Source organism: Chaetura pelagica, unplaced genomic scaffold (assembly GCF_000747805.2).
Source record: "Chaetura pelagica isolate M959 unplaced genomic scaffold, ChaPel_1.0 scaffold3, whole genome shotgun sequence".
Taxonomy (NCBI): domain Eukaryota; kingdom Metazoa; phylum Chordata; class Aves; order Apodiformes; family Apodidae; genus Chaetura; species Chaetura pelagica.
This window is the reverse complement of record NW_009952974.1, coordinates 16508052-16533180: the sequence shown is the minus strand read 5'-3', so window position 1 is coordinate 16533180 and position 25129 is coordinate 16508052. Positions and strand designations below refer to the sequence as shown.

Below are 25129 nucleotides of genomic sequence, written 5' to 3'. Positions count from 1 at the left end.
CCTGCTGATTTCCAGATTTTTCTGAAGGAAATGACAGCACTAGCAATAGCCTTGTGGACACAGACTTAAGTGTTTTGGAACGGAACAGAGACTGGCTTCAGTGATACTGTGAACTGAGGTAGTATTTTGTCCCCCTTTTTGCCCTTAGGAAGAATATGGCCCTTTGAACATTATTCAAATTCTTTAGACATTACAGTATACACTTGGTTTTAGCTCTGGTTTTCTAACTAACGTTTAATGCTTAGAAATTGCATCTAATAATTTTCATACAAGGACAAGCATTTTTATGTTATGTGGGAAAAAAATGAGGTAGTGTGTGTTGGTGATCAAACCTTTTATAGCTGTATTATTTTAGTGGGTTTTTTTAAAACTATTGTAGTATCAATACATCTGTAAAAGTTTTTTTATGTTAGATTGTTTTTCTCATGTTTAAACAATATTTTGGCAGTTTTGTTACATTTGTAGAAAGGACAGATGAAGGAATTAAAATACCTGACTAGTTGAGAAACATAATATACGAGTTAGTCATCTTGCAAAGTTTTCAGTTTCTCCATTGAGTTCAGGAAAGAATGAGCCTTGATGGCTTCTGATACTAAGATGCAATGTCAAGAAGAGAGAGGAATGTTTGTTTTTTGACACACTGTTGATTACTTGAAGTTTTCTATAGTTTGTGTGTTTGATTCTCAGTTATATAACAAAAAATTAATAAATACAGTACATATGTTTCGTGGTCTACTTTAAAACTGGGTATTGGGAAGACAAAGATCCTGCTTTCAATGGCAACAAGCCGTTTGCACAGAGTATTGGGAGAAACCACAGGCACAGCAGAGAGTATAGTTGGCTGTTACCCTTGTTTTGGTACTGAGATCTGTACACCTGTTAAAACCAAAAACTTCCAAGACATCATTTGAGTCAAGGAGGCCTTGAGAGTGTGTTAGTTTGTGTTTTCTCTGTCCATGCTGGACAAGGACAATGGGAAGAGGTCATTCTTCCTTCACCAGGAAGTAGAATACAGAGTCTCTCTTCATCTTTCTGTAAGAGAAAGATTATTTCAAGCTCCGAAAACCAGAAGATTGTCTGTAGTTGCAATTAGTATTCTATTGAAAAACTTCCAGTGTTAAGTTAAAATATTCAAGGATCTACAGTAGAGTATTATTTGAAGTACTCTTTACACAAAGTAAAGGTCTAGCAGAAGATTTTTTCTAAAGTGTCATTCCAACAGAATGTTGTAGTCTTGACTCTGGCAACGTCAGGAGAATATTAGAAAATTCTTATTTTTTCTGTGTTATTCCACACTTAGCTTGGAACTGTTAATATATAGTCATTACTCAGAATTTTGTGAGCTCTTAATATTCCTTACATAGAATGGTGAGTGTGTGGGTTGTGTTTTTTGAAGTATTAAACAGTTCCAAGTATTCCTATGAAAAAAACGGAATGTAGATGTTTTTGAAAATATTATGGTATGGCATTAGCCATTCATGCTCATATTTTTGGTTTTTGAAAAAAACCCAACAAACCCCAAAACACTGATGTAGTTACTAGCATGTAATGGTTTATGAAGGACGTACTGTAGTCCGAAAGGCTGTGAAGGAATGCGGGAAGAAAGGTGCTCTATTACGTGCCTGAAGCTGATCAACCCATTTCTCTTTCTCATTGCTCACAGCAGTCAGAGGCAGTCAGCTGTGTGCTAGTGGTGCCAGCAGATTGTGCATGCTCATCTGAACAAAGCCATATACAAGTTTTGAAACAAATATGAACTTGTGTATCATGGGTTAATTTTTGTATGAAGACTGCAGAATATTTATTACACTGGCAGAAGAGACAGCCCGTATCAACTAGTTAGTGTGCTTCAGATAATGGAAAATTCAAGTGATTCATGAAATTGTTAAGTAAATAGCACAGTTATAACTGTACCCAAATGAGATATTAATAGTATCATAGAATATCTCAAGTTGGAAGGGACCCATAAAGATCATAGAGTCCAACTCCCTGGTGCTTGCAGGACTACCTAAAACTAGATCATATGATCTAAGAGCATCATCCAGGTGTCTCTTAAACTACGACCAGCCTGGTGCTGTGACCACTTCCTTGGGGAGCCTCTTCTAGTGACCGACCACCCTCTCAGTGAAGAACCTTTTTCTAATGTCCTTTCTGAACCTCCCCTTATGCAGCAACTTCATTCATTTTTTAATGTAATTTCTTAATACCATTTCATGTGTCAAAGGAGTGTTTACATCTCAGGAAAGAAAGTCTTGTTTGTTCCTGATAATTTGGGAAAACTGTGCTATAAATACAGGGCTGTTACAGTGCTTCCTTTCAAATTTTATTTTTTAGTGATACTTGTGTTGCAATGAGTATACCTTTGTACCTTTGACATCAGTTGTTTGATGCATTTTCACAGTCATGCCTTTGCTCAGGCTACCAAAGTTTTGATGTTATAAATACCTACAGACTATTCTAATGAGTAAGTAACTTACATTGGCAGGAGAGTTTTATTTTATAATTTTATATATTTTAATACATTTTTAATATATTTTTAAATTATAGATTTACATATATTTACAAGCACAGATGTGCTTATATGTGTTGTGTTTGTGCTAATTCTGAGACCACCAAATGCAGAGATACATGGAAAATCCAGTGCTTGTGAAAAAAGTTTTTAATTTCCACAATTGTCTGACCAGTGCTTGTAAGCATTACATGAAAAAGTGCAACAGTGGGAACACTGTTTTCTGTGTTTAGCATCTAATTTGAAAGCTCTCTGTAGTGTCATGGGCACACTGGATTTTAATATCTTGTGCCTCAGTTCTACAGAGTTTTCCGAATTCAGAATTATTAATGTATCTATGGATGGTAATGCTCTACATTTTTTTCCCAAATTGTTCCAACTTTTATTTAAATGTAGTCTTTTTGGGGGGTTAACTTGATATCTGGAAAGTACTAAAGCACTAAATGCTTTAATGAAGAATACAAGCCTTAAATATGTTTGTAGCTAAAGTATTTTATTAAGATATGTCATTTTACTGATTTAGTAAAACTGATCCAATTGTAATAAATACACATGCAGTAAAATTCTTTTTCAGTGCCATGAGTATATGCATATGCCCTATAGTAGTAGTATTTGAAAATTTCTTTGTACTGAGTGAAAAGGTAGCCTTTTATATTATGAACTAAAAAAATGTGTTTGCACTTTTTTTAGTATACTCTGTGAGGTAGAAGTGGAGTTGCAAGTTACAGGTGGACTTGCTACTGCCAAAAATGGGAAGTCCCACTGGTTTCGCTCTCTGTCCTTTCTACCAGCTGTTTGGTATAAATACAAAATAATGTGTTGTCTCTAGTATTAGTCCAGTCAAAGGGTAACCTATTTCTTCTTCCTAACTCAGCAGAAATATTATTTTGGCTTTTGGATTGCATGAGTTTTCTAGTTGTTTAGAAGGTTGAGCAGGCTCAGTGATGTGTTGGAGCAAAGCGCTAGTGGATGGAGGAGGGGAAGGAGACAACTTAGTTTTTTTAAAAGCAGTGTGGTATTAGGTGGGCTCAAGCTTTAATGTGTAAGCAGTTTTAAACTGTAAGAACAGAAGCTTGGAAAAAAAGAAACAAACAAGCAAAAAAACCACACAAAAAAACCACACAAAAAAACCAAACACCAGAAAAGCTTGTAGAAGCATTTTTCAAAAAACTTCTTTTGAACAGACTGTTGATTGTGAGTTCTGAAATAGAAACTTAAATTAAGAGTTTGGTTGCTTCTAATCCATGTAAATGCAAATATTACATTCATCCAAAATGCACTGATTTTGTGTTTGGGTTTTTTTGGTTTTTAAGATCCTGCAGTTCTTAAATGCCAATAACAGTAATAAATTGCCTGAATTTCTCAAATGTTTTGCTAAAAAATAAGTGTTTGTAGATCTACCCAGCTGATACAGTTGCAGATACATGTGATGAATTAGTTGATCATGCAGAGTAAAACAGCTAGGAGGTAGGCTGCCCCTTTCACAGCAGCATGTTCCTGAGAATAGGTCAAATGGAAGGATTTGGTATTGGAAACACCTTTACATTTTAGTGCTCAGCTTCTTAATCTGAGCAGGCGGTATATTTATCCCAGAAGAGCATAGGAAGGAAGGAGGTGGAAGTGTGTACTGGAGCCCCTCCTTTCCTGTGTGACTGGAACTGTTGGTTATGCACAGCCCACTGTGCTTGTAGATGTATTTCTTTCTGAAGAGTCAAGTACAAATGATCTGCTATTTTCAGCATATCATGCAACTTGCTCCCAGCTTTCCTCTTCCTCAGCAACTTGAATGTGGTCTGTGTGAACTACTCTGAAGGTCTTTCCACTGCCTGTCTTCAGAAATATACAAGCTGAATTCACCTATGACTTTTCACTAAGTAACCTGTTCTAAATCCAGTGTGATGGGGGAGGGCTCTGTGGCTGCCAGGAAGGATGGCAGTGAAAGGGTAGTTCTATCAAAAGAAATAATCATGCATTTTGCTGCTGAGGATTCTGTGGAAAGCTGCTGTGTGGTGAAGCCCATGAGCCATCATGTTAGAGTACCATTCTTTGTAACTTCTTGAAAGTTTACAAGTACTCTTGGTGTTTGCAGTTCAGTTGTGATAGGAGGGTATTTGTCCCCCAGACCGACAAATGCCATTGAGTATTTAATTCCTGTCCCTATGAACTTGTGTGTCTTAGCATGCAACGTGACTACTGCAAAGTACTTTAAGCAAGAAACTTTTTGGAAAAAAATATTGAAATTTATTTTTGTGAGTGGCAGTATGGAGTCTGATTCACTTGTTTTTATTTTTTTTTTCCCCACAGTTATAGTAGCAAACTCCTCTACTGTCTTTATTTTTCATATGCAGGAAAGGTTTCATTCACAAAGCTATCAAGTGTGCTGGCAGCAGACTTTACAGTAGTTGTTTATAAAACTCAGGTGCTGAGCTCTTTAGCCAAGGTCTCTGCAGCTTAGGATCTGAACAGTGTTTCTTGGGAATGCTTCCCTAATTCCATTAATCTTAATCCTTCTGTTCAAAGTTCTTCTTTGAAGAGAAGACCCAGCTGTAAACCCTGTCTTCCATGATAGCTCTACTGTATAGAAATTTCATGTTCGCTTCCCCAGTGGCATGGCTTATTTTCTTTTTTCCTTTCTGCTATGGAAACTGGTTTTTGTTACGTTTTCAGGAATGTGTACTTTAAAACATTGATTTTGTGTTAAATATTTACATTTAGTCTTACTACAATTAAATTCTAAATAAAGTCCTTTTAGTATGTATCACTTGGTACTTAGCTGTCTTTTAGACTGCTCTAACTTTTGACTAAAAAAACTTTTCTATATTGAGTTGCTTTCTTGCTTTAAGTCCTTTTTTTCCAGGGAGTAAAGTCCAGTGTTTTTCCACCCCTCCCTTTCTCTGCTGCCAAGATTTATTTAGAAACTGAAATAATGCAGCTTTTCACAGAATCACAGAATTGCTGGAGTTGGAAGAGAACTCTAGAGATCACCTAGTGCAACTCTCCCACTGAAGTAGGATAACCTAGAGCACTTTATACAGGACTGCATCCAGGCAGGTTTTGAGTATCTGCAGAGATGGAGACTCCATAACCTTCCTAGGCAGCCTGTTCCGGTGCTCGGTCACCCTCACTGTGAAGAAGTTTTTCTTCATATTTAAATGCAACTTCCTGTGTTCCATCTTGTACCTGTTGACCCTTGTTCTGACACTGGGAACTACTGAGAAAAGCCTGTCTCCATCTTCCTTTAGATACTTCATATACGTTGTATATATATATAAATGTATACATTTATATACATTATTTACACACCCTTTATATACTTATATACATTGATAAGGTCTCCCCTCAGCCTTCTCATCTCCAGGCCAAAGAGTCCCAGCTCTTTCAGCCTTTCCTCGTAAGAGAGATGCTTCAACCCCCCTATCATCTTCGTCACCCGCCTCTGGACTCTCTCCAGTAGCTCTCTGTCTCTTTTGAACTGTGGAGTCCAATATGAACATAAGGAGCTCAGTATGAACATATATCTTCAGAGAACATCTTAAGTATACAAAATTAAGTTTATAATTTTTTTCTAATTAGTTTCATGAGGCTTACAGACTAGAGATTTAGGTCAGTGCTCAGTAGGCAATGCTTAGATTTCCGTTGGCAGTCTGTAACAAGTTTTATAGCTTTATATCTCAAACTGCTGATGCTGGTTTGTGTTATTATGTGGACTTCTTGGTTTAAGATAATTAAACCATCCTTCCAGAGAAAGGAAGTTGAGACTAGAACCAAATGCCAAGTGTAGAAATTATTAAAAAGAAAAAGCGCAGAGAGAAATATTATCAGTTTTCTGTGGGTTTTTCTACAGATTTTCAGTGCCTTTCTGCTAAAATGGCAAATAAGAATTAAGTTGTGTTTTCAGCCTTTATCAGTGATGAACATGCCTCTCTATGTCTACTCACAGACACTCTCCTTTTCAACAATTTGTGCAGGCTTTGCTAGAGAATAGTAGTGGTGGAATTGTTACAGGCTTTAACACGCTGCTCAGCCAGGTGTCTCACAGTTTGTGGATTGAGATCACTTCTGAGAACTTTTTGAGGAGAAAAAACAAGTTCTGAGAGGAGTAGTGCCAGTGGAGGACTTCCTTCAAGGCTTTTTGTTTGTTTCTTGCCTGGGCTTGTCAAAATACAACTTGGATTCTTCCAGTATCAATAAGGAAAATGGTGAGTTACAGTTTATGTAGCAAGAAGTTGGATTTCTGTCTTCTTAGTATATGTGAGGTATATGGGGATCTGAAATTGTGCCTAATCACCTACAAGACACAAGGGAAGGTTATTCTAAAGTACTTTCTTGAAGCAGTAGTTCTCCTTCACTTGTGGGATTTATAAACACATTTTTCTACCTACATCTGTGTTGTGCAGAACTTGTATGTACTTTTTCCTTTTCATGCCCTGCATAGTTGCTCCTGAATTTCATTGTGTGGCAAGGGTGCTTTCAGCCTATGTGTTTCACATCACTATTTAGTGAGCAGTGTTGGTTTACTGGCAAATGATCCCCTCCTCTTTCCTGTCGTAGAAAACTACACCATTCCTACTTTCAGCTTTTCATTCATCTTGAGTGCTAGTCTCTGTCTAATGCTGTGCATCAGTCTTTCTCCTAGTCTTGCTAGCCTCTCATCTATGCAGTCCTTCTGAGCCTCCCCCAAGGCACACCTTTCCATGGAAAAACCTCTCCTAACATAGTATTTCTGTCTTTTCTAGTAGTATCATAGTGCAGTACTGCACACTCATTTTTTTCCTCCATCAGAGTGACGACTGATCTGCCTCAAACCTCAATAGACACATCCTTCTCAATCTCAATAGAGGTTGGTGATGAAAAGAGTGATGAGGTTAGAGGGAGGTTTATGTTCCTAGATGCAGTTTGCAAGGAAGTTGGAGGATAAAAGTTGACTGCCAATTCAAATACTTAAATCTGTTCTTACTAGTGGTTTAAAATATAAAACTAGGTAGCCTGTTGTTTAGATATGTTTATTTTTGTTTTAAGTCAGTGTTGTTGCTCTTTTGCTCAGCTTGTTAGAAGTGGGTTTGAAGTAAATCAGGTGTCTTCTAATTTGAATATGTTTTTCCTTCTTTGGTAATGTTTTAGCCAAATTATTACTTCCCTGGTTGTCCTCTAAAAACTTATTTTCAGGTAGAGTTTCTTAAGGTTATGCTGTTTTGTGATGGCTAACTATAAACAGCAAATGTGTTGACTTGTAAAAGGTAAGAATAAAACTCTGATGTACTTTAAGTGTATCAAACATAAATTTGTGGTTTTTCTGAAAAATATACAATTGTGTTTTTTGATTTTTTAAGTATTTTTTAAAGATTATTACATTCTGGAAATGGTAGTTCCAGCCATAGTGAAATGCAGCTCTTCACCATGTATTCTTAATTCTCACCAGAAATCCTAAATCAAATTCCAGCCTGTTGCAGCTGAGGTTAAAAATACATACCCTGATAGGAAAGTTTCTATAAAGCAACCTGTTTATTTATCATAACTAAAGCACTACTCTTCCATTTTTTTGAAGGAGGTTTCGTAGACTGTCACTAGATTCTTGCTGAAAGGCATTTGGCAACTGCTTCTGAGTTTAAATAGTACCCACATCATACAGATGGCCAGTGTCTGGTGTGGTATCTTAAGTGAGTATTGGCATAATGATTATTTTTAACTTTTGAGAGAGTGTCTTGAGTAAAAATTAGTTTTTGACTGTACTAAAGTATAGAGTAGCTTGGAGTTTTATGAGGAAATACTCTCCTCTGCACTTCCATTTGACCTAAGACGTAAATGGTTTTCTTATACATTGCTTCTCCTTGTTGATTTTTATCTTTCTTATAAACCATCTTCTATAAACACTGTTAGGAAGTCCAACTTTTACAGGTAGCTGATTTATTTTGCTTTTTTATAGCTGAATGACAACCTAGTGTATCTCTGAAAATTAATTTCTTTGAATATTTATTCCTGGTGAAAAAAGACCCTCTACAGGCGTGATTGACTGATGTGTAAAGAAATGTGAATTTTATAGTGACTGGTTGGCAAGTGCTTCTGCCCTTCCCAAGAGCAGGGTGAACATGAAAGTCCCGCTGTTAGCCTGTTAATTGTTATTACTGAGCCACAGCTACAAGAATATCTGGGTATTTCCTGGGATCTAAGTGTAAGGCCAAATATTACAGCAAAATTAATTGCTATTCTTAGTCTGCTGAAGGAGAAGAGAGACTATGTAGTCTTTTTTGGAGTGGATGAAGTTGCAAGAGATAAGCAAGGTCATAAAAATTAGTTGTTATATCGCTTTCTAGTCCTTTGCTGGAGTGAAGATCTGCGAGGCAACGTGGTAGATTAGGTACCTGTGGAGCTGTCATTCAGGGAGTGACCAGAATGCCATAAAGGCACAGCACCTCTGCACAGGCTAGTCTCACCTGCTTCTATTGCATGATTAAATTAGTGCTTATTTTAGTGTTAGTAGTAAAGTGATTTCCTTCAAATGCAGCTGCCAAGTGCTTTTTAGTGCCCATTAAATTTAACTATGGATGCATACAAAGCCATTCATGCATTCTTTACCAATTGCACTGACATATAAGTACCTTTTTTTGCATTGCCTGCAAATAGAATATTCAATGCAACCTGTATTTTGAATAGCAAAGACAGGGTTGAAACTGTATGCTGCCTGAGGTAGAGGGAAGAAAGTAGATCTACATCTCAAAAAGATGTTTTGCTCACATCTCAGTTGAATCCTTCTGTTGAACACAGTTGTGTGGCTCTCCTAGAGAATCAGCCTTGTTTATGTTTTGTGTTATTGCTTGGTTTTGATTTTTTTTCTACTTCTATTATAATTCAGTTAACGTTAGCAGCTATGGAGGAAAGAGCGGGCCAAATGAGACAGAGCAGGATTGGGTGCCATTTTAGTTGAAAACTGTTAGATGTTTTGGTTCATCATTTGGACTGTTGCCAGTAGTGTGTCTGAAAATGTCCTCATTGCAAAAGAGAATCCTGTAGCTGTTTTTAAAAAATATTATACATGTTTCTGTGGGGTTTTTGTCAGATTTTATGATCTGTTGTTACATGCAGAATGTTGTTGAAAGTACAGTTATGGATGTAGGCACTTCTCCTTGTTCCATCTTCCCGATCTGTGAGCAATTTGCCTTATATTCCTTGCCTTGCCCCTTACCTGTAAAATGGAAAAAGCAAGTCTTCCATTCTTTGTTCTTCCAATGTGTCTGGTGTAGTTTGGATTATAAATATGTACAAAGATCTTAAATCTTACTTGAATCATTAAGCCCCTGGGAATTTTCAGTAAAGGTTCAGACATTCAAGTTCTTAATTTCCTTTTTAAAAAAAAAATTTATAAGCTTTAGTGGAACTTCATGCTGGCTGATGGGTATGTGTGGGCCTAACCATGTCATTAGGAGTTGTACACTTGTCAATCTCTCATCAACTTCCTGTGTGTATTCTGGGGATAAAAGGTTTGCCTACACTGCCCTTAGTGTTCTCATATCGTTTGAACCTGTATATTAGGATAGTAACTGTAACTGAATTGAATATTATGCTTCGGGAATTAAGTGAGTTGCCTGCTGTGATCAGGAATGTTTTGTCTTCTCTCTACACTGCTACACATCTTGTTCCTCTGCCCAAGTCACAATTAAGGAAATATTTAAGGGTGTTATGTTTTCCTGAAATGTGTGACCATAGCTAGAACTGGGAAAGCAGATCAATGAATGTAATTATTTCAGATAACACTTATATTTTATAAACTGCTTGGAAAATATTTTAATCAAGGCTACTTTTTTTTTTTTATGATTGCTGACTAAACAGTTTTTTAGAGCTGTCTTCAGGTTGTCTTCATAAATAATCTCCTCTGAGACATGATATAATCTAGGATGCTCTTTTTATGGGAATTAATGTCCATTTGGATAGTCTGGCTGGAATTTTGGTCCAGGAAATGGGACACAATGATTGATGAAGTCTCTTCTTTTCAAGGCAACTTCTGTTTGGCTAGATGTGAGACAGGCACTGAAATATATCTGAGGGCATAAAGGTTTTACTGTTTTTTCAGCAGTGCAAATTTTCGAGATAATTAGATACATTCTTCAGTAGATGTTTCAGTAATTTTAGTGTATCCCCTCACTTACAGGAAGAAAGATCTTTTAAATGTGTTTCGATATACAAGGGGTCACCCTATGGAGACTAAGGTTGCAATTATGGAAAGCTAGAGTCAATATAAATAGTAATAATAATACAAAGACAGCTTGAGTGATAATGAGAAACTAATAATGTTGAATATAGGGTAGACTTCTGCTGGATCCACTTTGCATTTTACCTTTTTTTTCAAGCTTTTAAACAAGAAACAGATGGGTATTTTGTGCATGGTTTTGTGGTGGCATCTCAAGTATTTACCATTGTTTGTTAGAAATCAGGATGATGATGTAAACTTTCTAGTCCCTTCGGTTTGTTTATTTCAGGAAATTGTGGGTGCTTGTGTCACTTCATAGGGGGAGAGGACAAGTTTTGATTAAACACTCAGGGAGTTGGTAGCTGCAGTGGATATTAATATGGAAAATTATTTCTTCATGCTGCTAGCCAAAAAGGGCTTTATTCTTGGATATCCGTATTGCCTGTGAAGAGTACTGTGTTGTCATATCCCTACTTAACACGCTGTGTGCTTAATTCTTTAGAGTTGATGTTCAATCTGTGGAAGGCATTGGAACAACTGCAGTATGTTTGACTTTTCTGGTTAGAATATCTGGGAGTAGTTGTTGAACTCTTGTTATAATCTGAGAGGCATAACAGTGCTCTCATGAACTGCACCGAGTTTTAAAAATTCTGTATTTACTGTATGCAGCACTGATGTATTTTGGTGGATTCCAGGAACAGTAAGACAATTTGCTTTGATGTTACTATCTGATACCTGATATCTGATACCTCTTTTCTTCTTCCAGTTGCTTTTTCAAAAAGTTGTTTCATTAGCAGTTGCTGAAATTTATGGAAGTTGTGTTCACTTGTGTTGCTATATTCATATCACAAACTTATAGATAGAGTAAAGAAAAATATTTTTAAGAGCTTAGTAAAAAATTTGTTGTTTGACTGGGCTTAAAATACAAACAGCTAGAGGCAAAGGCAGGTTCTTGTACAGGCATGTGCTTAATTTTAGGTGTAGTGTTAAAAATCATGCTGCTTGTCTGAATAACTGTTACTTTCAGCAGTTTTTAATTGATCTTTTATTGAAACTCTGGCCTGTCTGCAATTTAAAACATGCATTTTCAGACACAAAAATTTCTGTGATAAGGTATATTCTTGTATGTCAAACAGATCAGCGGGTAAGGGACGGAATATTGTGCGCTGTCCAGTTTTTTGTCTCCCAGATAAACCTGAGAATAAGGCCTTACAGTGAGGATGCTTGGCTTTCATACTGGCTGGATTTCTGCAGTCCAGACCAGCTGCCTGATGTAAAGACTTGAAAATTAAATATTCTTAAGCTGCATATTGCTTTTAAAACTTCTTATGCATTCTGATTTCTTGTCTTTCTTTCCCTGTTGCTTTGAACAAGCCTTGTACATTTCATGTTCTGCTCTTGAATTGCTGCTAATTAGTTTATTTTAAGAGATCAGTAAGGAATTAGTCAATTTTCCAAAGTAATGTTGAGTCCCTTGCTTCCTTGAATGTTGGAATGTGGTTGAGTTTAACAGGACAGATCAATTGAATTGTGGCAGATAATGTGTTGATGTAAAGAAGACATCCTAAATGTGTTGGGGAGGGAGGAAAAGAAGGGCAGGAACAGGTAGTAGTCTTGAATCAAAGGTTGTCACATTCTGTAATAACCCAATGACTCAGTATTAAAATACATTAGTAACTATGAAAGCTTTATACACCTTAATTGTATTTTTAATCTGTTGATGTACGAGTAGTTGCAACTATTTCTTTCTTGGATCTTACCTTGAAGCAGGTAGATATTGCTGCCCACAGTACTTTTTAAGTATGTGAATCTCTTCAGGTGTGCAAGGAATAGATAAAATTTTTTGCATTTTGAAGCTGTATTGCATAAATATGTTTACTTGTTTAGCTGGTGCAAAAGAATGCACAGATTTAATTTTTAAATTGTATAATTTTTATCTCTGTATAATATATACATGCAGAATTACGACTATTGAAACTATCATCTGAGTAATTCCAGAAACATACGAGGTTATTTGATGTAAAAGCTCCCTTTACTTTTATTTAAGGGGCTCAAACTTGATCTTTTATCAGACATTCAATGGGTTTTCAGCATGGTTTCAAAAGGTAAAAAAACCTGAAAGTTGGCTCAAAGTAGTATACTGGGGAAGACTTTCACTTGACAGAAGATTGTTATTTGGAATGTTTTGAAGAGGATTTTTTTGGCTGGCAGATTTGTACCTCAGTTTCTGAATTTGAGAGGCCTTGAAATATCTGTGTTGTAGGAACCTTGGGATATATTCAGCTAGTACCTGTGCAATTTGAAACTAAAAGAAAACAAATGCTCTTTTGTTCAGGTTTTAATCTAGATTACTATTAACATGAACAGGGTTATATGACATTGGATAATGCACAAAGGATTTCCCATAACTTTTGAATCCCCCTCCAAATCTCTTTTTCAGGAGTAGTAAATTTCAGAATATTTCATGCATATTAAGGAGAAACATGGAAATACTAAAGCAAATTATCTTGCACTATATCATTGGCTTAATGTGCTGCAGTATTAAGTTCAAAGAAGAAATGTTAGTGTCAGTTATAGCATAAGTATTTCTTATTTTTTACTGAAAAACATGCTGAATTTGATTAGTCCCAATCATGTGGACAAGAGTATTATTATGAACAAACTATTTATAAGCTTAACTACCTGTATTTTATTTACCAGGACTTCAAGAAAATGTGTAGAAATGTGGATGTGAGCTTTAGCTGTCAGTTTTTTGAAAATATTTCAGGGTTTTTTTCCTGTATAAGTAACATTATTTTCAGCAGTCAGGTGAACAAGTACTAGAGGGAAAACCTGCTAGAATCTTACTCTTACTTTGTGTGCACACTATACTTATCTGCTTGTATGGTATACTACTGTACTGTTCTATCATATGCAACTTATTAAACAGAAATGGATGCTGGCATGATGATACATTTATGATCACAAATGGAATAACAACTCTGATTTCCAAACCAGCTCGAAACAGAGTATGCTATAAAATTCCTTTTGCTTTTTGAGACTAGATTTTAAAGTGCATAAATTGTTTGTTTTACAGATTGTGTTTTGAATGCTTGTGTATTTTCTATTCCATCCCTATAGTCGATTTTAATCAAATTCCAGAGTTGTTTTTAGGGGAAAAATTCTTAGTTTGTTAACAAGCATGAGCTTGTACAAGCTTCTATTTAATAAGAAAGGTTGAGGGTGAAAACATCAGTTGCCTGAAGGAAAGATGGTTTGTTTTCATTTTGGGGTTTTATAGTGTCAGTTGCCTTTGAACATACTTAAGCACCTCTAGCTCAAAATGCTTATTAACAGTGCTTCTGAAATTGTAGTGAATAAGCAAATTCTTGTTGCTGACCCTTTAAGCACATTAGTGTTTCCAATTAGAATTCTATTTTTGTTTCTCTAATAATTTTTACATCATTAATTGTGGTGTAGACAAAACCTGCAGTCTGATTATTTTTTTTTCATGACTACTTTTTTCGTGCAGTGTTCTCATTATAAGGAACTATTATTAATATAATAAAAATTCCTCTTCTCTTGAACTGTGTTGATTTAAGGTAGGAACTACCATCTCAAAGCCTAAGTCTGCAGAATGGCATCTTGGCAAAAGGCATCTTAAGGACACCTGATGATAACTTTCCTCTGTCCCAAACCTCTTGCTTTCTGATGACAGCCATTAGTTTCAGAATTCTGTGATGGTGTCTTTTCTAGAAAATGACAAAATGGTGTATTTGCGCCATTGCTCTTGGGCTTTTCATCTTTTCTCATGTGTTTTGACATCACATCATCTCATGTTTGGCTCTAGTAAAAGATATAATGGCTAGCACAAGAATCAGCTTAAAAGAGTTAATGTTTGTTTTGTTTTGTTTTCTTAACCTAAATTATTGGAAAGGTTTCTCCTTACAGTGGAATTAAAATAGTAGGTTATGATTAAATGTTGCAACTGGTGACTTGTAATGAAAGCCTCAGTAATTTTTTAATAAAATATTAGAATACTGTTCTTGCATTTAAAGGTGAACAAACCTAATCAGCTATTTTGAAAACTAGACAATTGACTTAGAGCAATTATGGGTCTGCCTGTTTATATAGCACTTCAAACAGATTAAGTTGACTGTTGCAGTCTGTAGTGAAATTAAGTAGTACATAGACCACATTTTAGTGCATGTAGCTTTACTTGCGTATGGAAGAATATACCTTGTTTATTTTTTCTAGGTATCCCACAATGATGCTTCTTGTTTTCATTAAATTTGTTAAGTCATACACTTGAACAGAATAGAAGGTGAAGTATTGAAAAATAACTTGAATCTTAAAATTACTTTGGTACTGCACCCGGGATGAGCTAAGCAGAAGAAACAGCTATTTTAACTCTGCTACCCTGCAAATGCTTTAGGAATATACGTGGCTTGCTTTATGATGTTGCACTAGAACAGTTACTCCTTTTACATTTCTTAGATTTCATTTAGTTCCAAGTTACTTCTTTAAAAATAAAAAGTAAAAAAATCCACACACAGAGAAAAACCCAACCCTCCAACCCTTAAACTTATGACATTTTTCTTTCTTGTTTTTAAAACAAAAGGTTGTATTATTAGAAAGGTGTGATAGCTCCCAGTCAAGTCATGATTTGCTAAAGCATGGTGCGTGTTTGCTGTGATCAATAACAGTGAGAGAGAAAATGGCTGTAAAAACGAAAATTTCAAGCTTTTCAATTGGAATATGCCCTCCTTTAGAGTTGTTACTGTTCTGGGTTCTTATGCCAGAAAAGCTCAGATACTATTATTTGAGCAGTTTATCTCTGCTGTAATTTATTGAATTAACCCTTAAATTAATATCCTTTGGGATATCTCCTTCCAATAGAGAAGCTTGTGCTAAGAGATGCCTGTTAAAGAACTAGCAAGTTAATATTAGTCTTTTTTTTCAAGTGAGATGCTATCCTCTGCATGCCTTTTGCAAGCAAATGTTGACAGACTCATAGGAAATGCAGCTCATGTTAGGAGGCTTGGGTGGGGACTACAAGGAGCTGGCAAATACTACAGGATTTAGTGCCAGACTTGATGACACAACAGTACTTTACTTCTAAAAGTTTTCTTTAGGCTGCTAATTCTGTCTTCAGCATAACTCAAACTAAAGCAGTGGCTCTGATGCCAAGTTAAAATAGCTGAAGCAACAGTTTGAGAAATTGAGAATGCTGGTTTCTTTCCACAGCTTAGATCCTCAGAACTATTAGCAAGAACAAGCTCCTCGTTATGAAGGGATGAGTTAAGAATAGTGCCATAGAATGAAATCACTACAACACAAGCCCCATCGAACAGTAGATTAAGTAGCAAAACAGCTTCAAGAGGGAAAGACTAGCAGTATAAAGTATCTGTAAATACTGAGCTCTGTCTGTTTTATGTAACATTTTCCATTTATTTGGTTTGCCAGTGCATAGTCATAGTTCCTAAGACACACTTTTTATAGCTTCCCTTAGCCTTCAAATAAAAATTCTTCACTCCAAGTGTAACTAGACATGCAGAAATGCTATGTTGTCAAATGCGAATGCTGTTAACAGCAGTTTGACCGTATCACCTTAAGTATAATGTGTTTTGTCTTTAATTTACAAGATTCAGGTCTGTAAAAGCCTAGGGGGTAATAAAGTGAAGCTTTGAAGGTCATGAAACTGGAACCCCCACCTTCTGTTTGTTTTGCAGAAGTTCAGGCAGAGAATGAGTTGCTGCTGCCCTGCTGTCTCCATTTCTGTATGTGTGGGAGGGCTTTCAGGTGACATCATGGAGAGGAATCTTGCAGGGGGATGCATGCCTGACTTACAGAACGTGAAACTGTGCAATCTTGATGGAGGGATGCAGCTCTATTATGTAAGCGTATTGGCATTTTTTGGAATTCAGCATCACTCTTAGATTTTTTTTTTAGGAAGAACTTCCTTCCCTTCCCTGGAGTGCTACAAGTACTTAGCAGGACAAGTGTTGGAAAAAAAAAGAGATTCAGATAGTGAACTTAATCTGTTCAATGTTTGCTCCATGCTGCATGTCATGCCAAGTTAGCTTTAATGTTACTGCCCCTTCCAGGGTAAGCAGCTGCATTTTGCTCTCCCACAGAAGTAGAATCGTTGTAGGAGACTGAAGCGGCTCTGCCTAGAGCAAGTACATAGTAGTGTCTTGCATCTGTGGGAGGCACTGGCTTTTGCTGACCTCAGAAATGTAGATCATCTCTGAAGTCTCCTGTTCCCTGTTTATTTTATCAAGGTAAAGTGAAAGATAAGCAATATATAAATAGAAGGAAAGACTATTTTTAAATCATGGAGGGTTTTTGCATGAGCATTTGTCATACAAATTTAAGAACAGATTGAACAGATTTTATATCAGAGATCACCTTTATAATCATCTGTAACATTTCTCATCAGGTCAACTCTGACACTGATGTCTTTCAGACCAAGATTTGTCTTTTGCTGAAGACTAGCATTTAGAAAGTTTGCTTTTAAATATACAGTGTATAAGCTGGTGCTTTCTGAAAGCTGTGTTGAAAATTACTGTGAAACTTGACCGAATGAAGCTGTGCAGCACACTGTGAATTTTTTGTTTAGCCCTTGGTGGTAACCTATTTTCATTACTCTCAGGACATTCTATAGCACATCTGTAGGATTTACTGTTCTGTAGTGCCTGATGACTCCCAAATTGTTGGTTGTGTTGTGTTCCCTCTAAGGATTTAAATTTTCATTCCGAACCTGATCCTGGGTTTAACAGTGTGGATGTACACCAGAAGACATGTATGTCTTTGGTCCATGTAAAGGGCTTGGAGGACATGTTTGGGGAAGAGACTAGAGGCTTATTTAACAAGTGATTAATTTTATCTGTTATCACTCCCAAAAACCTTTGGAGAACATTGTGGTTATCTTGGTCATTCAGATTGGTTGAATGAAGGAGGGTCTGTTAGCTGTAGTAGTGACTATTTGCTTCCAGGGAAGAGTTTATTTGTTGGGTAAAAATTGTGCAGTTTCACTGAAGTGATCTGGACAGTGTCCAAGATTTAAACATCTCATGGAATGTATTGCTGGCATTCTCTGTGGCCTGTTTTAAGCATTTTCTGTTTACAGATGTGTAGTCAGTTATTTGCAGTGCAGTGAGACTGCACTTCCTGTGGGTTCAGTGGTGGTGCTTAACTGTGGTCAGCTGAATTCCTTGAACAGGAGTTGAATTTTTGTAATGTAAAGTCAATAGACTTTGCCAACAATAGCTGCCAATGAATGCACGTGCAAGGGTAGCATGAAATAAATTCTGATGATACATTAAGTATTGTGGACTCTGTTCTTCATCCTCTGCATGGTTCTGACAAAAGTGAGCTGCAAGAATGGCTTTTTAATTACCCATTGCAGCTTTCACATTAGCTCTTTACTTTTGAACAGTATTATAAAATGTGAATGTATGCTATTTTGATAAAGCTTACAGACAGACAGGTGCTTTGACTTAAGAACACTCCTTCAGAAACTTAGTGGCTGACACAAGTTTTCTTAGACTGATAAAATTTGAGTATCAAGCTTTCTTTCTTTTCAGATGGAGCAATTATCAGATGAAGAACTTGACCATGGTGCAGAAGAAGATAGTGATAAGGAAGATCAGGATCTGGACAAGATGTTTGGGGCCTGGCTGGGGGAATTGGACAAACTCACACAGGTTAGGGAGGTTTCAATCATCTCACAAAATAATTCTTTATAAGTATTACATGTTTCTTTTTGGTTGGATGCTAGCTGCTTGGCACTGCCGCTTGCAGCAAGGTAGGTTGTGAATAGCGTGTGACCAGTTCCATTCTCTTTAAAGGTTTCTAGTCTGGTTTATTTTTCCCATCTCAAAGTCATTAAATTCACTTTCCATAACCTGATGGTTTGACCTTTCCCAAAGGGTATGATTCCTTCTGACAGCTATGAAATTGTTATTTTGTCCTTGTGTATATAGTGAAGCACTGACTTTAGCTGGTTAGAGGTAGGCTATACCATAAAATGTATGGCTGGACATTGTCCAGCTATGACAGCATTTATTTGCTGCACTTGAACAGCAATAAAAAACAAGAAATTGTGAATGTTGCCACTGATGGCAAGGTAAAGTGCCCTGATGCACCCTAGAGGACTCACTTATTCCAGAATACTCTTCTGCATCAGAGAGGCAGCTGATCGAACATAATTTTTTAGCATTTCCTTTTTTCTAGTGCTTTTACTTTCCTTCATAAGCAGATCTTGCATTTTGTGTGGCATGCCAGACTAATGGAATGATAGGCCATTTCTCTGTGACTGCCTGCTGTGTTTTTTTCAGCTGTGTCAACTGACCCTCATGAATAATGTATTTTGTCTTCTCCCATTTTGTCACATAGACATAAGCAGGTGTGATACCACAAGTTTCAGTAAGCTAGAGAAGAGACAGCTTTTCTCATCTTCATCCTACTGAAAGACTGAGAGGAAAACTATGTGACAGCATTTCAAATTCAGGCACATCTGTTATCTTCAGGTTAAATCTTTGCCTGCAAGATCTAAGTGTAGATAGCACTACAGGGGATTATTTATTTATTTTTTTAATTTTCTGAATGTGTGCATGCAGAGCAGTAAAGAATGCTGCCTTTGGCATGAATGGGAGACAGTGTGAATGAAATCTGTATATCCTAATTGTTGTGTTTTAAACTTTCTGTGAAGGACTTTTAATGGTAAGTGGGTGCCATTTAGAGGAGCACAGTTGGCAGTTGTCGTAGACCTTTTGTTCTCTGCCCCATTTTTTTCAGGTATGAACAGCTTGGAAATATAACCATACTTTTTTCTGGAGCTTACAGCTACACTATTGACATACAGACTTTACAGTGATGTCTCAATTTGTGTGCTGATCCATGAAAAATTCTTAAAACCTACTGAAACAGATAGTTAAGCAGAGGACCCATATCTGTTTCTCACTTTCATGTTGGTGTACAACACGATCTGCAACATAGCATGACAGTTGCCCTTCTGTTTTTGCAACTACTGAGAAGTTATGTTTGCCCAAAAACTTAGAATGACCTCAAATGATTTTGTATAATAAACAAGTTAATGCAGTTGTGTCTCAGTTCATTTGTTTGGAAAGCGATGGTGTCTTTATGCAGCTGTCCCAATAAAGAGCTCCAAAGTGCAGTCTCTTGTAGTCTTAGCTTTTGTTGCTGTTTATCAGCTGTACACTAAGAGTAGGAGGAGGAAAGATTTTTTTGTCTGCAGGTTCCCTGAACTTTACCTTCCTTTTTATATTTCCTAAGTATTTTCTTTGGGGGCATTGAGACTAAGAACCAGATTCCTTTGCAGATGAAAGTGCTTTTTAAAAGATTTTAAATTCTTAAGATGCCCATGAGATCATTTGAATCCACTTTTTCGTCTTTAACTGTTATTCTGATAAAATATTTATAAAATGTAGTCACAAAAATTATAGCACATGTGAGCAGTGTTGGGCACTGATGCAGAGTGCATTAACATTTATCCTGCTCCATGGTGCAGGTTAAATGAAGGAAATCTTACATTGCTTCTCATGATCATTCAAAACTGAACTTTTGCTGCTGTTGCTGTTCAGTTCTTTGAACTACTGGTTTAGCATCAGAATGTGTTACAGAGAATGTGCTCTGATAATAGAGAGAACATATCACGTGTTTCCAAGGATCTGAAATTAATTATTACTAAATTCAATAAAACACATTTTAGAGGCTTTTAACCAGAAAATATTTGCTTTACAAGAAATCTTCTGTGACAGTCTGTGGGCTCAATCTGAAGGAATGAGTTCTAACTTGCCTCTTCTCCACTTTCACTGCTACCTTCTAGGGTTATAAATAGATTTAATTATATTTCTTTTATTTTTTCAGCTATTCTGTGTGGGACAATATGTAAGTTCCATCAGAGGTACTAGACTAGAGGTGAGGGTTTTCTTCCACCTGATGGAAGACAAGGCTGTATCACTGGCTTCTCATTAAGTGATGATAACAAAACCTCTTTATGAGGAAGTCTGTTTTTCTTTCTGAAGTTCAAGCCAAAGTGAGGAGACAAGGGAGTTAAGCAAAAAGAAATATTAGAAGGAAAGTAGTGAATTTGATTTTTAATGAAAGATTGAGTAAAGATGTAGAATATAGAAATAAAAAGCCTAGGTGAGAAATTTTATTCTCTTGCAGCTAGAAGATGCTTTTCTTTCAGACAAGCACATCTTTAGGAAAACTTCATCAGTACAAGCTTTGCTTAAATCTGAATTCTTTGCAAGGCTGTCAAGCCTCAACAGCAGCAAGAGCTAAATTCCCCATGTAACACTTGTCAGTCTTGGGGCAGCAGCTCTGGACCCTGTCATGCACCTCTTGGGTTACCAGCTGTTGCCACTTGCAAAAATGCTGGTATTTATGTATTATAATATTATGCCTGTATTAGCCTTCATGACATAACAATTTGATTTAATGGGTAGAAAGATATCTTGTTTATTTTCTATTAGTTTTTATTAAGAAATTAATCCTATGTAAATTGAGTAGGGATTGCTCTCACAATTTAACATCTTTCACAGGAAAGCCTTGTTAAGAAAAATGTATGGATTTAGCCAATTTAAAATACCTTTTAGGAAAACAGAAATCTTCATTGAATGCTTTTGTGTGCTTATGCCATGATTATTCTCTTAAGGTAATAATGCATGTCTTATAAAGGGTGCCACAGTTCAAACGTGTTTTGATACTTGTGCAATTTGCTGCAGAAAAGTTGGTACAGGAAAGCTAGCTGCCTGTGTTTTAAAATGAGCTGGTGTGTAGCATCACTTAAAAATGCATTTGGAATGTGTACCATCTTTTTGATTCTAAAAAAAACAGTATGTGTTTAACATACTTTCTGCAATGAATATTTAAAGCTAAACCTCTGTGGTATAGTGATGTTTTCTGTCTAACATCTGAAAATAGGTATTTTTAAAATACGCCATTTAAAAAAAAATATCTTGGAGAACATTAGTTTTCATTCATCTAGAAGATCTGGTTGTCCAGTTCCTTGTCAAACTTTATTCTGCCCATTTTTTGGTCTTTTTCAGAGTTTGGACACAGACAAGCCTGTGGCACCAGTGAAGAGATCACCTCTCCATCAGGAAACCAATCTTGCCAACTTCTCATATCGCTTTTCCATGTATAATTTGAATGGTTTGTTGAATTGTTTACCCCCTCAAATATTAATTTAGGAAAAATAACACCCTGTTGCATCTATGAGAATGTTGTAAAATATAAGAGTATTTAAATACACTCCTAGCTGAAGTGTGAATGTGTTTGCTGAAGGTATTGCTTTCTGCTGGTACAGGATTTTTAGTATTCTCAAACAGTTATCTTTTATAGCACCTAGTATCTGAGAATTGTAGCCTAGCATTCATACAGAAATGCATGCCGTCTCATGAAAGAATGAATCGATGGATAATTCTTAAACATGAAAAAAGAGAGCATCTTGCTTCATGGGGCAGAATGCAGGAATATAGCTAGAGAATGTTTTCACATTAATCAAAAATAGTGTTTTTCCTTGTCTTTATTTAGAACAATTTCCTATGGTTGTAATACAGGAAGCCTTAATTTAAAGGCTTGAGTATCTGTATAGTATTTTGTGAGGTTTTGGGTTTTTTTACAGCAGTGTCAGATTCCTTGAATTGCCTTAGCAGAAAATGCTTAGTGAAACACCTACATTTTTTTTTAAAGTTGAGGTATGATATTATAAAAATATGTTTCTAGATTCTGTTCATAGGACAGCAGTTTAAACTTTTCAAACATAATCTGAACATTCATAGATTTCTCCTGTCTGCCGATGTATTTGACAACATTTATTTTTTGTTGGTTTTTTTTATTGTTCTTAGACAGGTAAGGAATAGTAGTGCAAGTAAATTTCTGTTTCGCAGTAAGCGGAGATTTTGTTATACAGTTGAGAAAAGAAAGTACTGTTCCCTTATGCTAGCTGCTAAATTTGATAACACAAAGTGAGTTGCACAGGCAAGTGAATTAACTCTACATATACTGAAAACTCTTGTTTGTTGCAGAAGCCCTGAATCAGGGGGAGACTGTGGATCTAGATGCCCTCATGGCCGATCTCTGTTCCATAGAGCAGGAGCTCAGCAGCATTGGATCTCATTCAGCAAACAATGCTACAGTAAAACACCTTGCCACAGAATCCAAGGCTCAGAAACCACCTGCTAGCCGACCTTCTACTAAGCACAGCAGCATGAAAGGATTATCCTCCTCATCTGTTAAGGTGACTAAACCATCACATGCCAATGTGTCTTTGGATGACATCACTGCACAGTTAGAAAAGGCCTCTTTGAGCATGGATGAAGCAGCCCAGCAGTCTGTTGCAGAAGACACCAAACCAGTAGTTGCTGCTCAGCACAGGAGGACAGCATCTGCTGGCACAGTGAGTGATGCTGAGGTGCGCTCGATCAGTAACTCCTCTCGTTCAAGTGTAACTTCTGCAGCCTCCAGCATGGACTCCTTGGATATTGATAAGGTGACAAGACCTCAGGAACTGGACTTAACATCGCAAGGGCAACCGATCACTGAGGTAGTGTGTCATTGATTCAAGATTTTGGTTTGGTTTGGGGTTTTTGATCTTCAAACTCTTCCCACACACACATACACACACCTGCTGACACTCCTAGCTAAACACCTTCAGTGGGGTTGATTGAGATTGCTTTTGCATGGACTGCACATACTGTGGATACTTTGTTCTCTGTTTTTGTTTCTGTCTGCATGATACATTTTTTAAGAACATGTACATGCTTTTTTTAAGGGCTCTCCCCATCTCTTCCTCCTCCTTAGCCAGTCATGGATTTTAATGTTTTATCGTTAATGTATTTATTCTAAGTGAATCTCGTACATTGCTTTTAATTTAAATCTGATGGGTGCACAGCTGTAGAAAAAATCAAAGTACAAATGAGAAGGCTAGATTCCTGTTACAGTGCACATAATACCTCAAATGCATGGAGCAGTTTATGAGTGCCTGTCTAGAACGATACTATGTAATTCATTTGGTGCTACTTAATATTCTTGTTTTTAATATAAGACCAGAGAGAGTTCTTTGCAAGAATATAGAACACAGATACTGGACTGGGATACAGCACTAGCAGATGTTCATGGGATTTTGGTGCCTCAGTGTTGCTTAAACAGAGGGGAAACTTTTCAGTGAATTCACAGCCAGTTTTGGGGAACCTTGGAAGTTCTGGTAACTTCTTTGAGGAAACTGGGAAAACATTCCAGTGAACTAGAAGCTGTCTTGTAGAAATATCTGAAACAGAAATCTGGCCTGTTCAAAAGTCAGTTGTACTAATATGCATATTCTCTAATATGGGACAAAACTGGAACAAGCTGAGTGTATTCTAATCAATAATTAACACTAATTTGAATGAACTGTGCTGAAAGCATGCCTCTACCCATGTGCAGCAAAGTTCATCTGATGTAAAGAGTGAATGATGCAGGCTTGTCAGTGTAATGATCAACTCATCAAGGTCACATTTAAATTTAAATCTTTATTTGAAATTGTGAGAAATGAATGAGTGACGGTTCAGGTAAATATTCTTTCTGCATAAGAAATTGGTGTTAAATGTATTTTTATTGGAGATTTGTATTGAGTGAAGCAAAATAGAGGTGTCTTTTTCTCTTTGGAAAGTCAAAATGCAAACCTTTGCATTATTGCTGTAGGCCTAAGTGTTGGAGTCAGCCTATGACAACCATTGATTTTACTGTTGTTTGTTTGTGCATAATCTTCTTTCTGTGATATGATGAGTGTTATTTTTGGGCTTTTTTGATCTCTGACTGTTACTTGTGCTGATATATCTTTTTTATGTAGAAAGTTAGACAGTATTGCATTTTTCTTTCTACTCAGGCTAAAAAGATTATTTACTTGATTTAATTTCTTCTGTAACTTGCATAGCACAAGAAAAACTTGGAATTTTGCGTTTCTTAATTTTTAAAAATGCAGGATGTTTGTGGCAATTGGTTTTCCAGGTGTCCCTCTAGATATTAGCTTGTATTACTCCAGGAATGATAGGCTTGATGACTGCCCTTCTTGTCTCAGATTTTTTCAATTTTTCAATTTTTCACATGGTATGAGAAACCAACAGAACACCTGCTGCACTTAAGTAACTTGATGTTGGTAAATCAAGAGATAGGTCAAGAAGTTGCTTTGTCTTCATAGGACCTAGTCTGTATTGCTGCAAGTATTGCAGTTTCTATCTCAGTTGCTTTCTGAGCTATTAGCTACTGACTGCAAGGCTCAAAATTACCCCTGAAAGATTTCCTCACAAAGACATTCGAGGGTTACCGTTGTAAACCCATTGATTCCTTCTTGTAAGAATGTGGCTATTGTTTCTCTGCTGAGATAAGTAGGTAAGAAAGGTTTCTTTGAAGAAGGTAACCAGAAAGTGTTAGTAATAAGAAAGCCA

At 36.5% G+C, this 25129-nt stretch overlaps 1 protein-coding gene across 1 annotated transcript in view; it reads left to right on the top strand.

Moving 5' to 3' along the window:
• The first annotated feature begins 18259 nt into the window (after positions 1-18259).
• The window catches only part of RAPH1 (Ras association (RalGDS/AF-6) and pleckstrin homology domains 1), a 45395-nt gene continuing 38525 nt past the window's right edge, over positions 18260-25129 (top strand). Inside the window, exons 1-3 of the mRNA XM_009996335.1 lie at positions 18260-18379; positions 21752-21857; positions 22733-23250. Of these exons, the coding sequence (XP_009994637.1) occupies positions 18260-18379; positions 21752-21857; positions 22733-23250 (744 nt within the window). The remainder of the gene's footprint in view (positions 18380-21751; positions 21858-22732; positions 23251-25129) is intronic.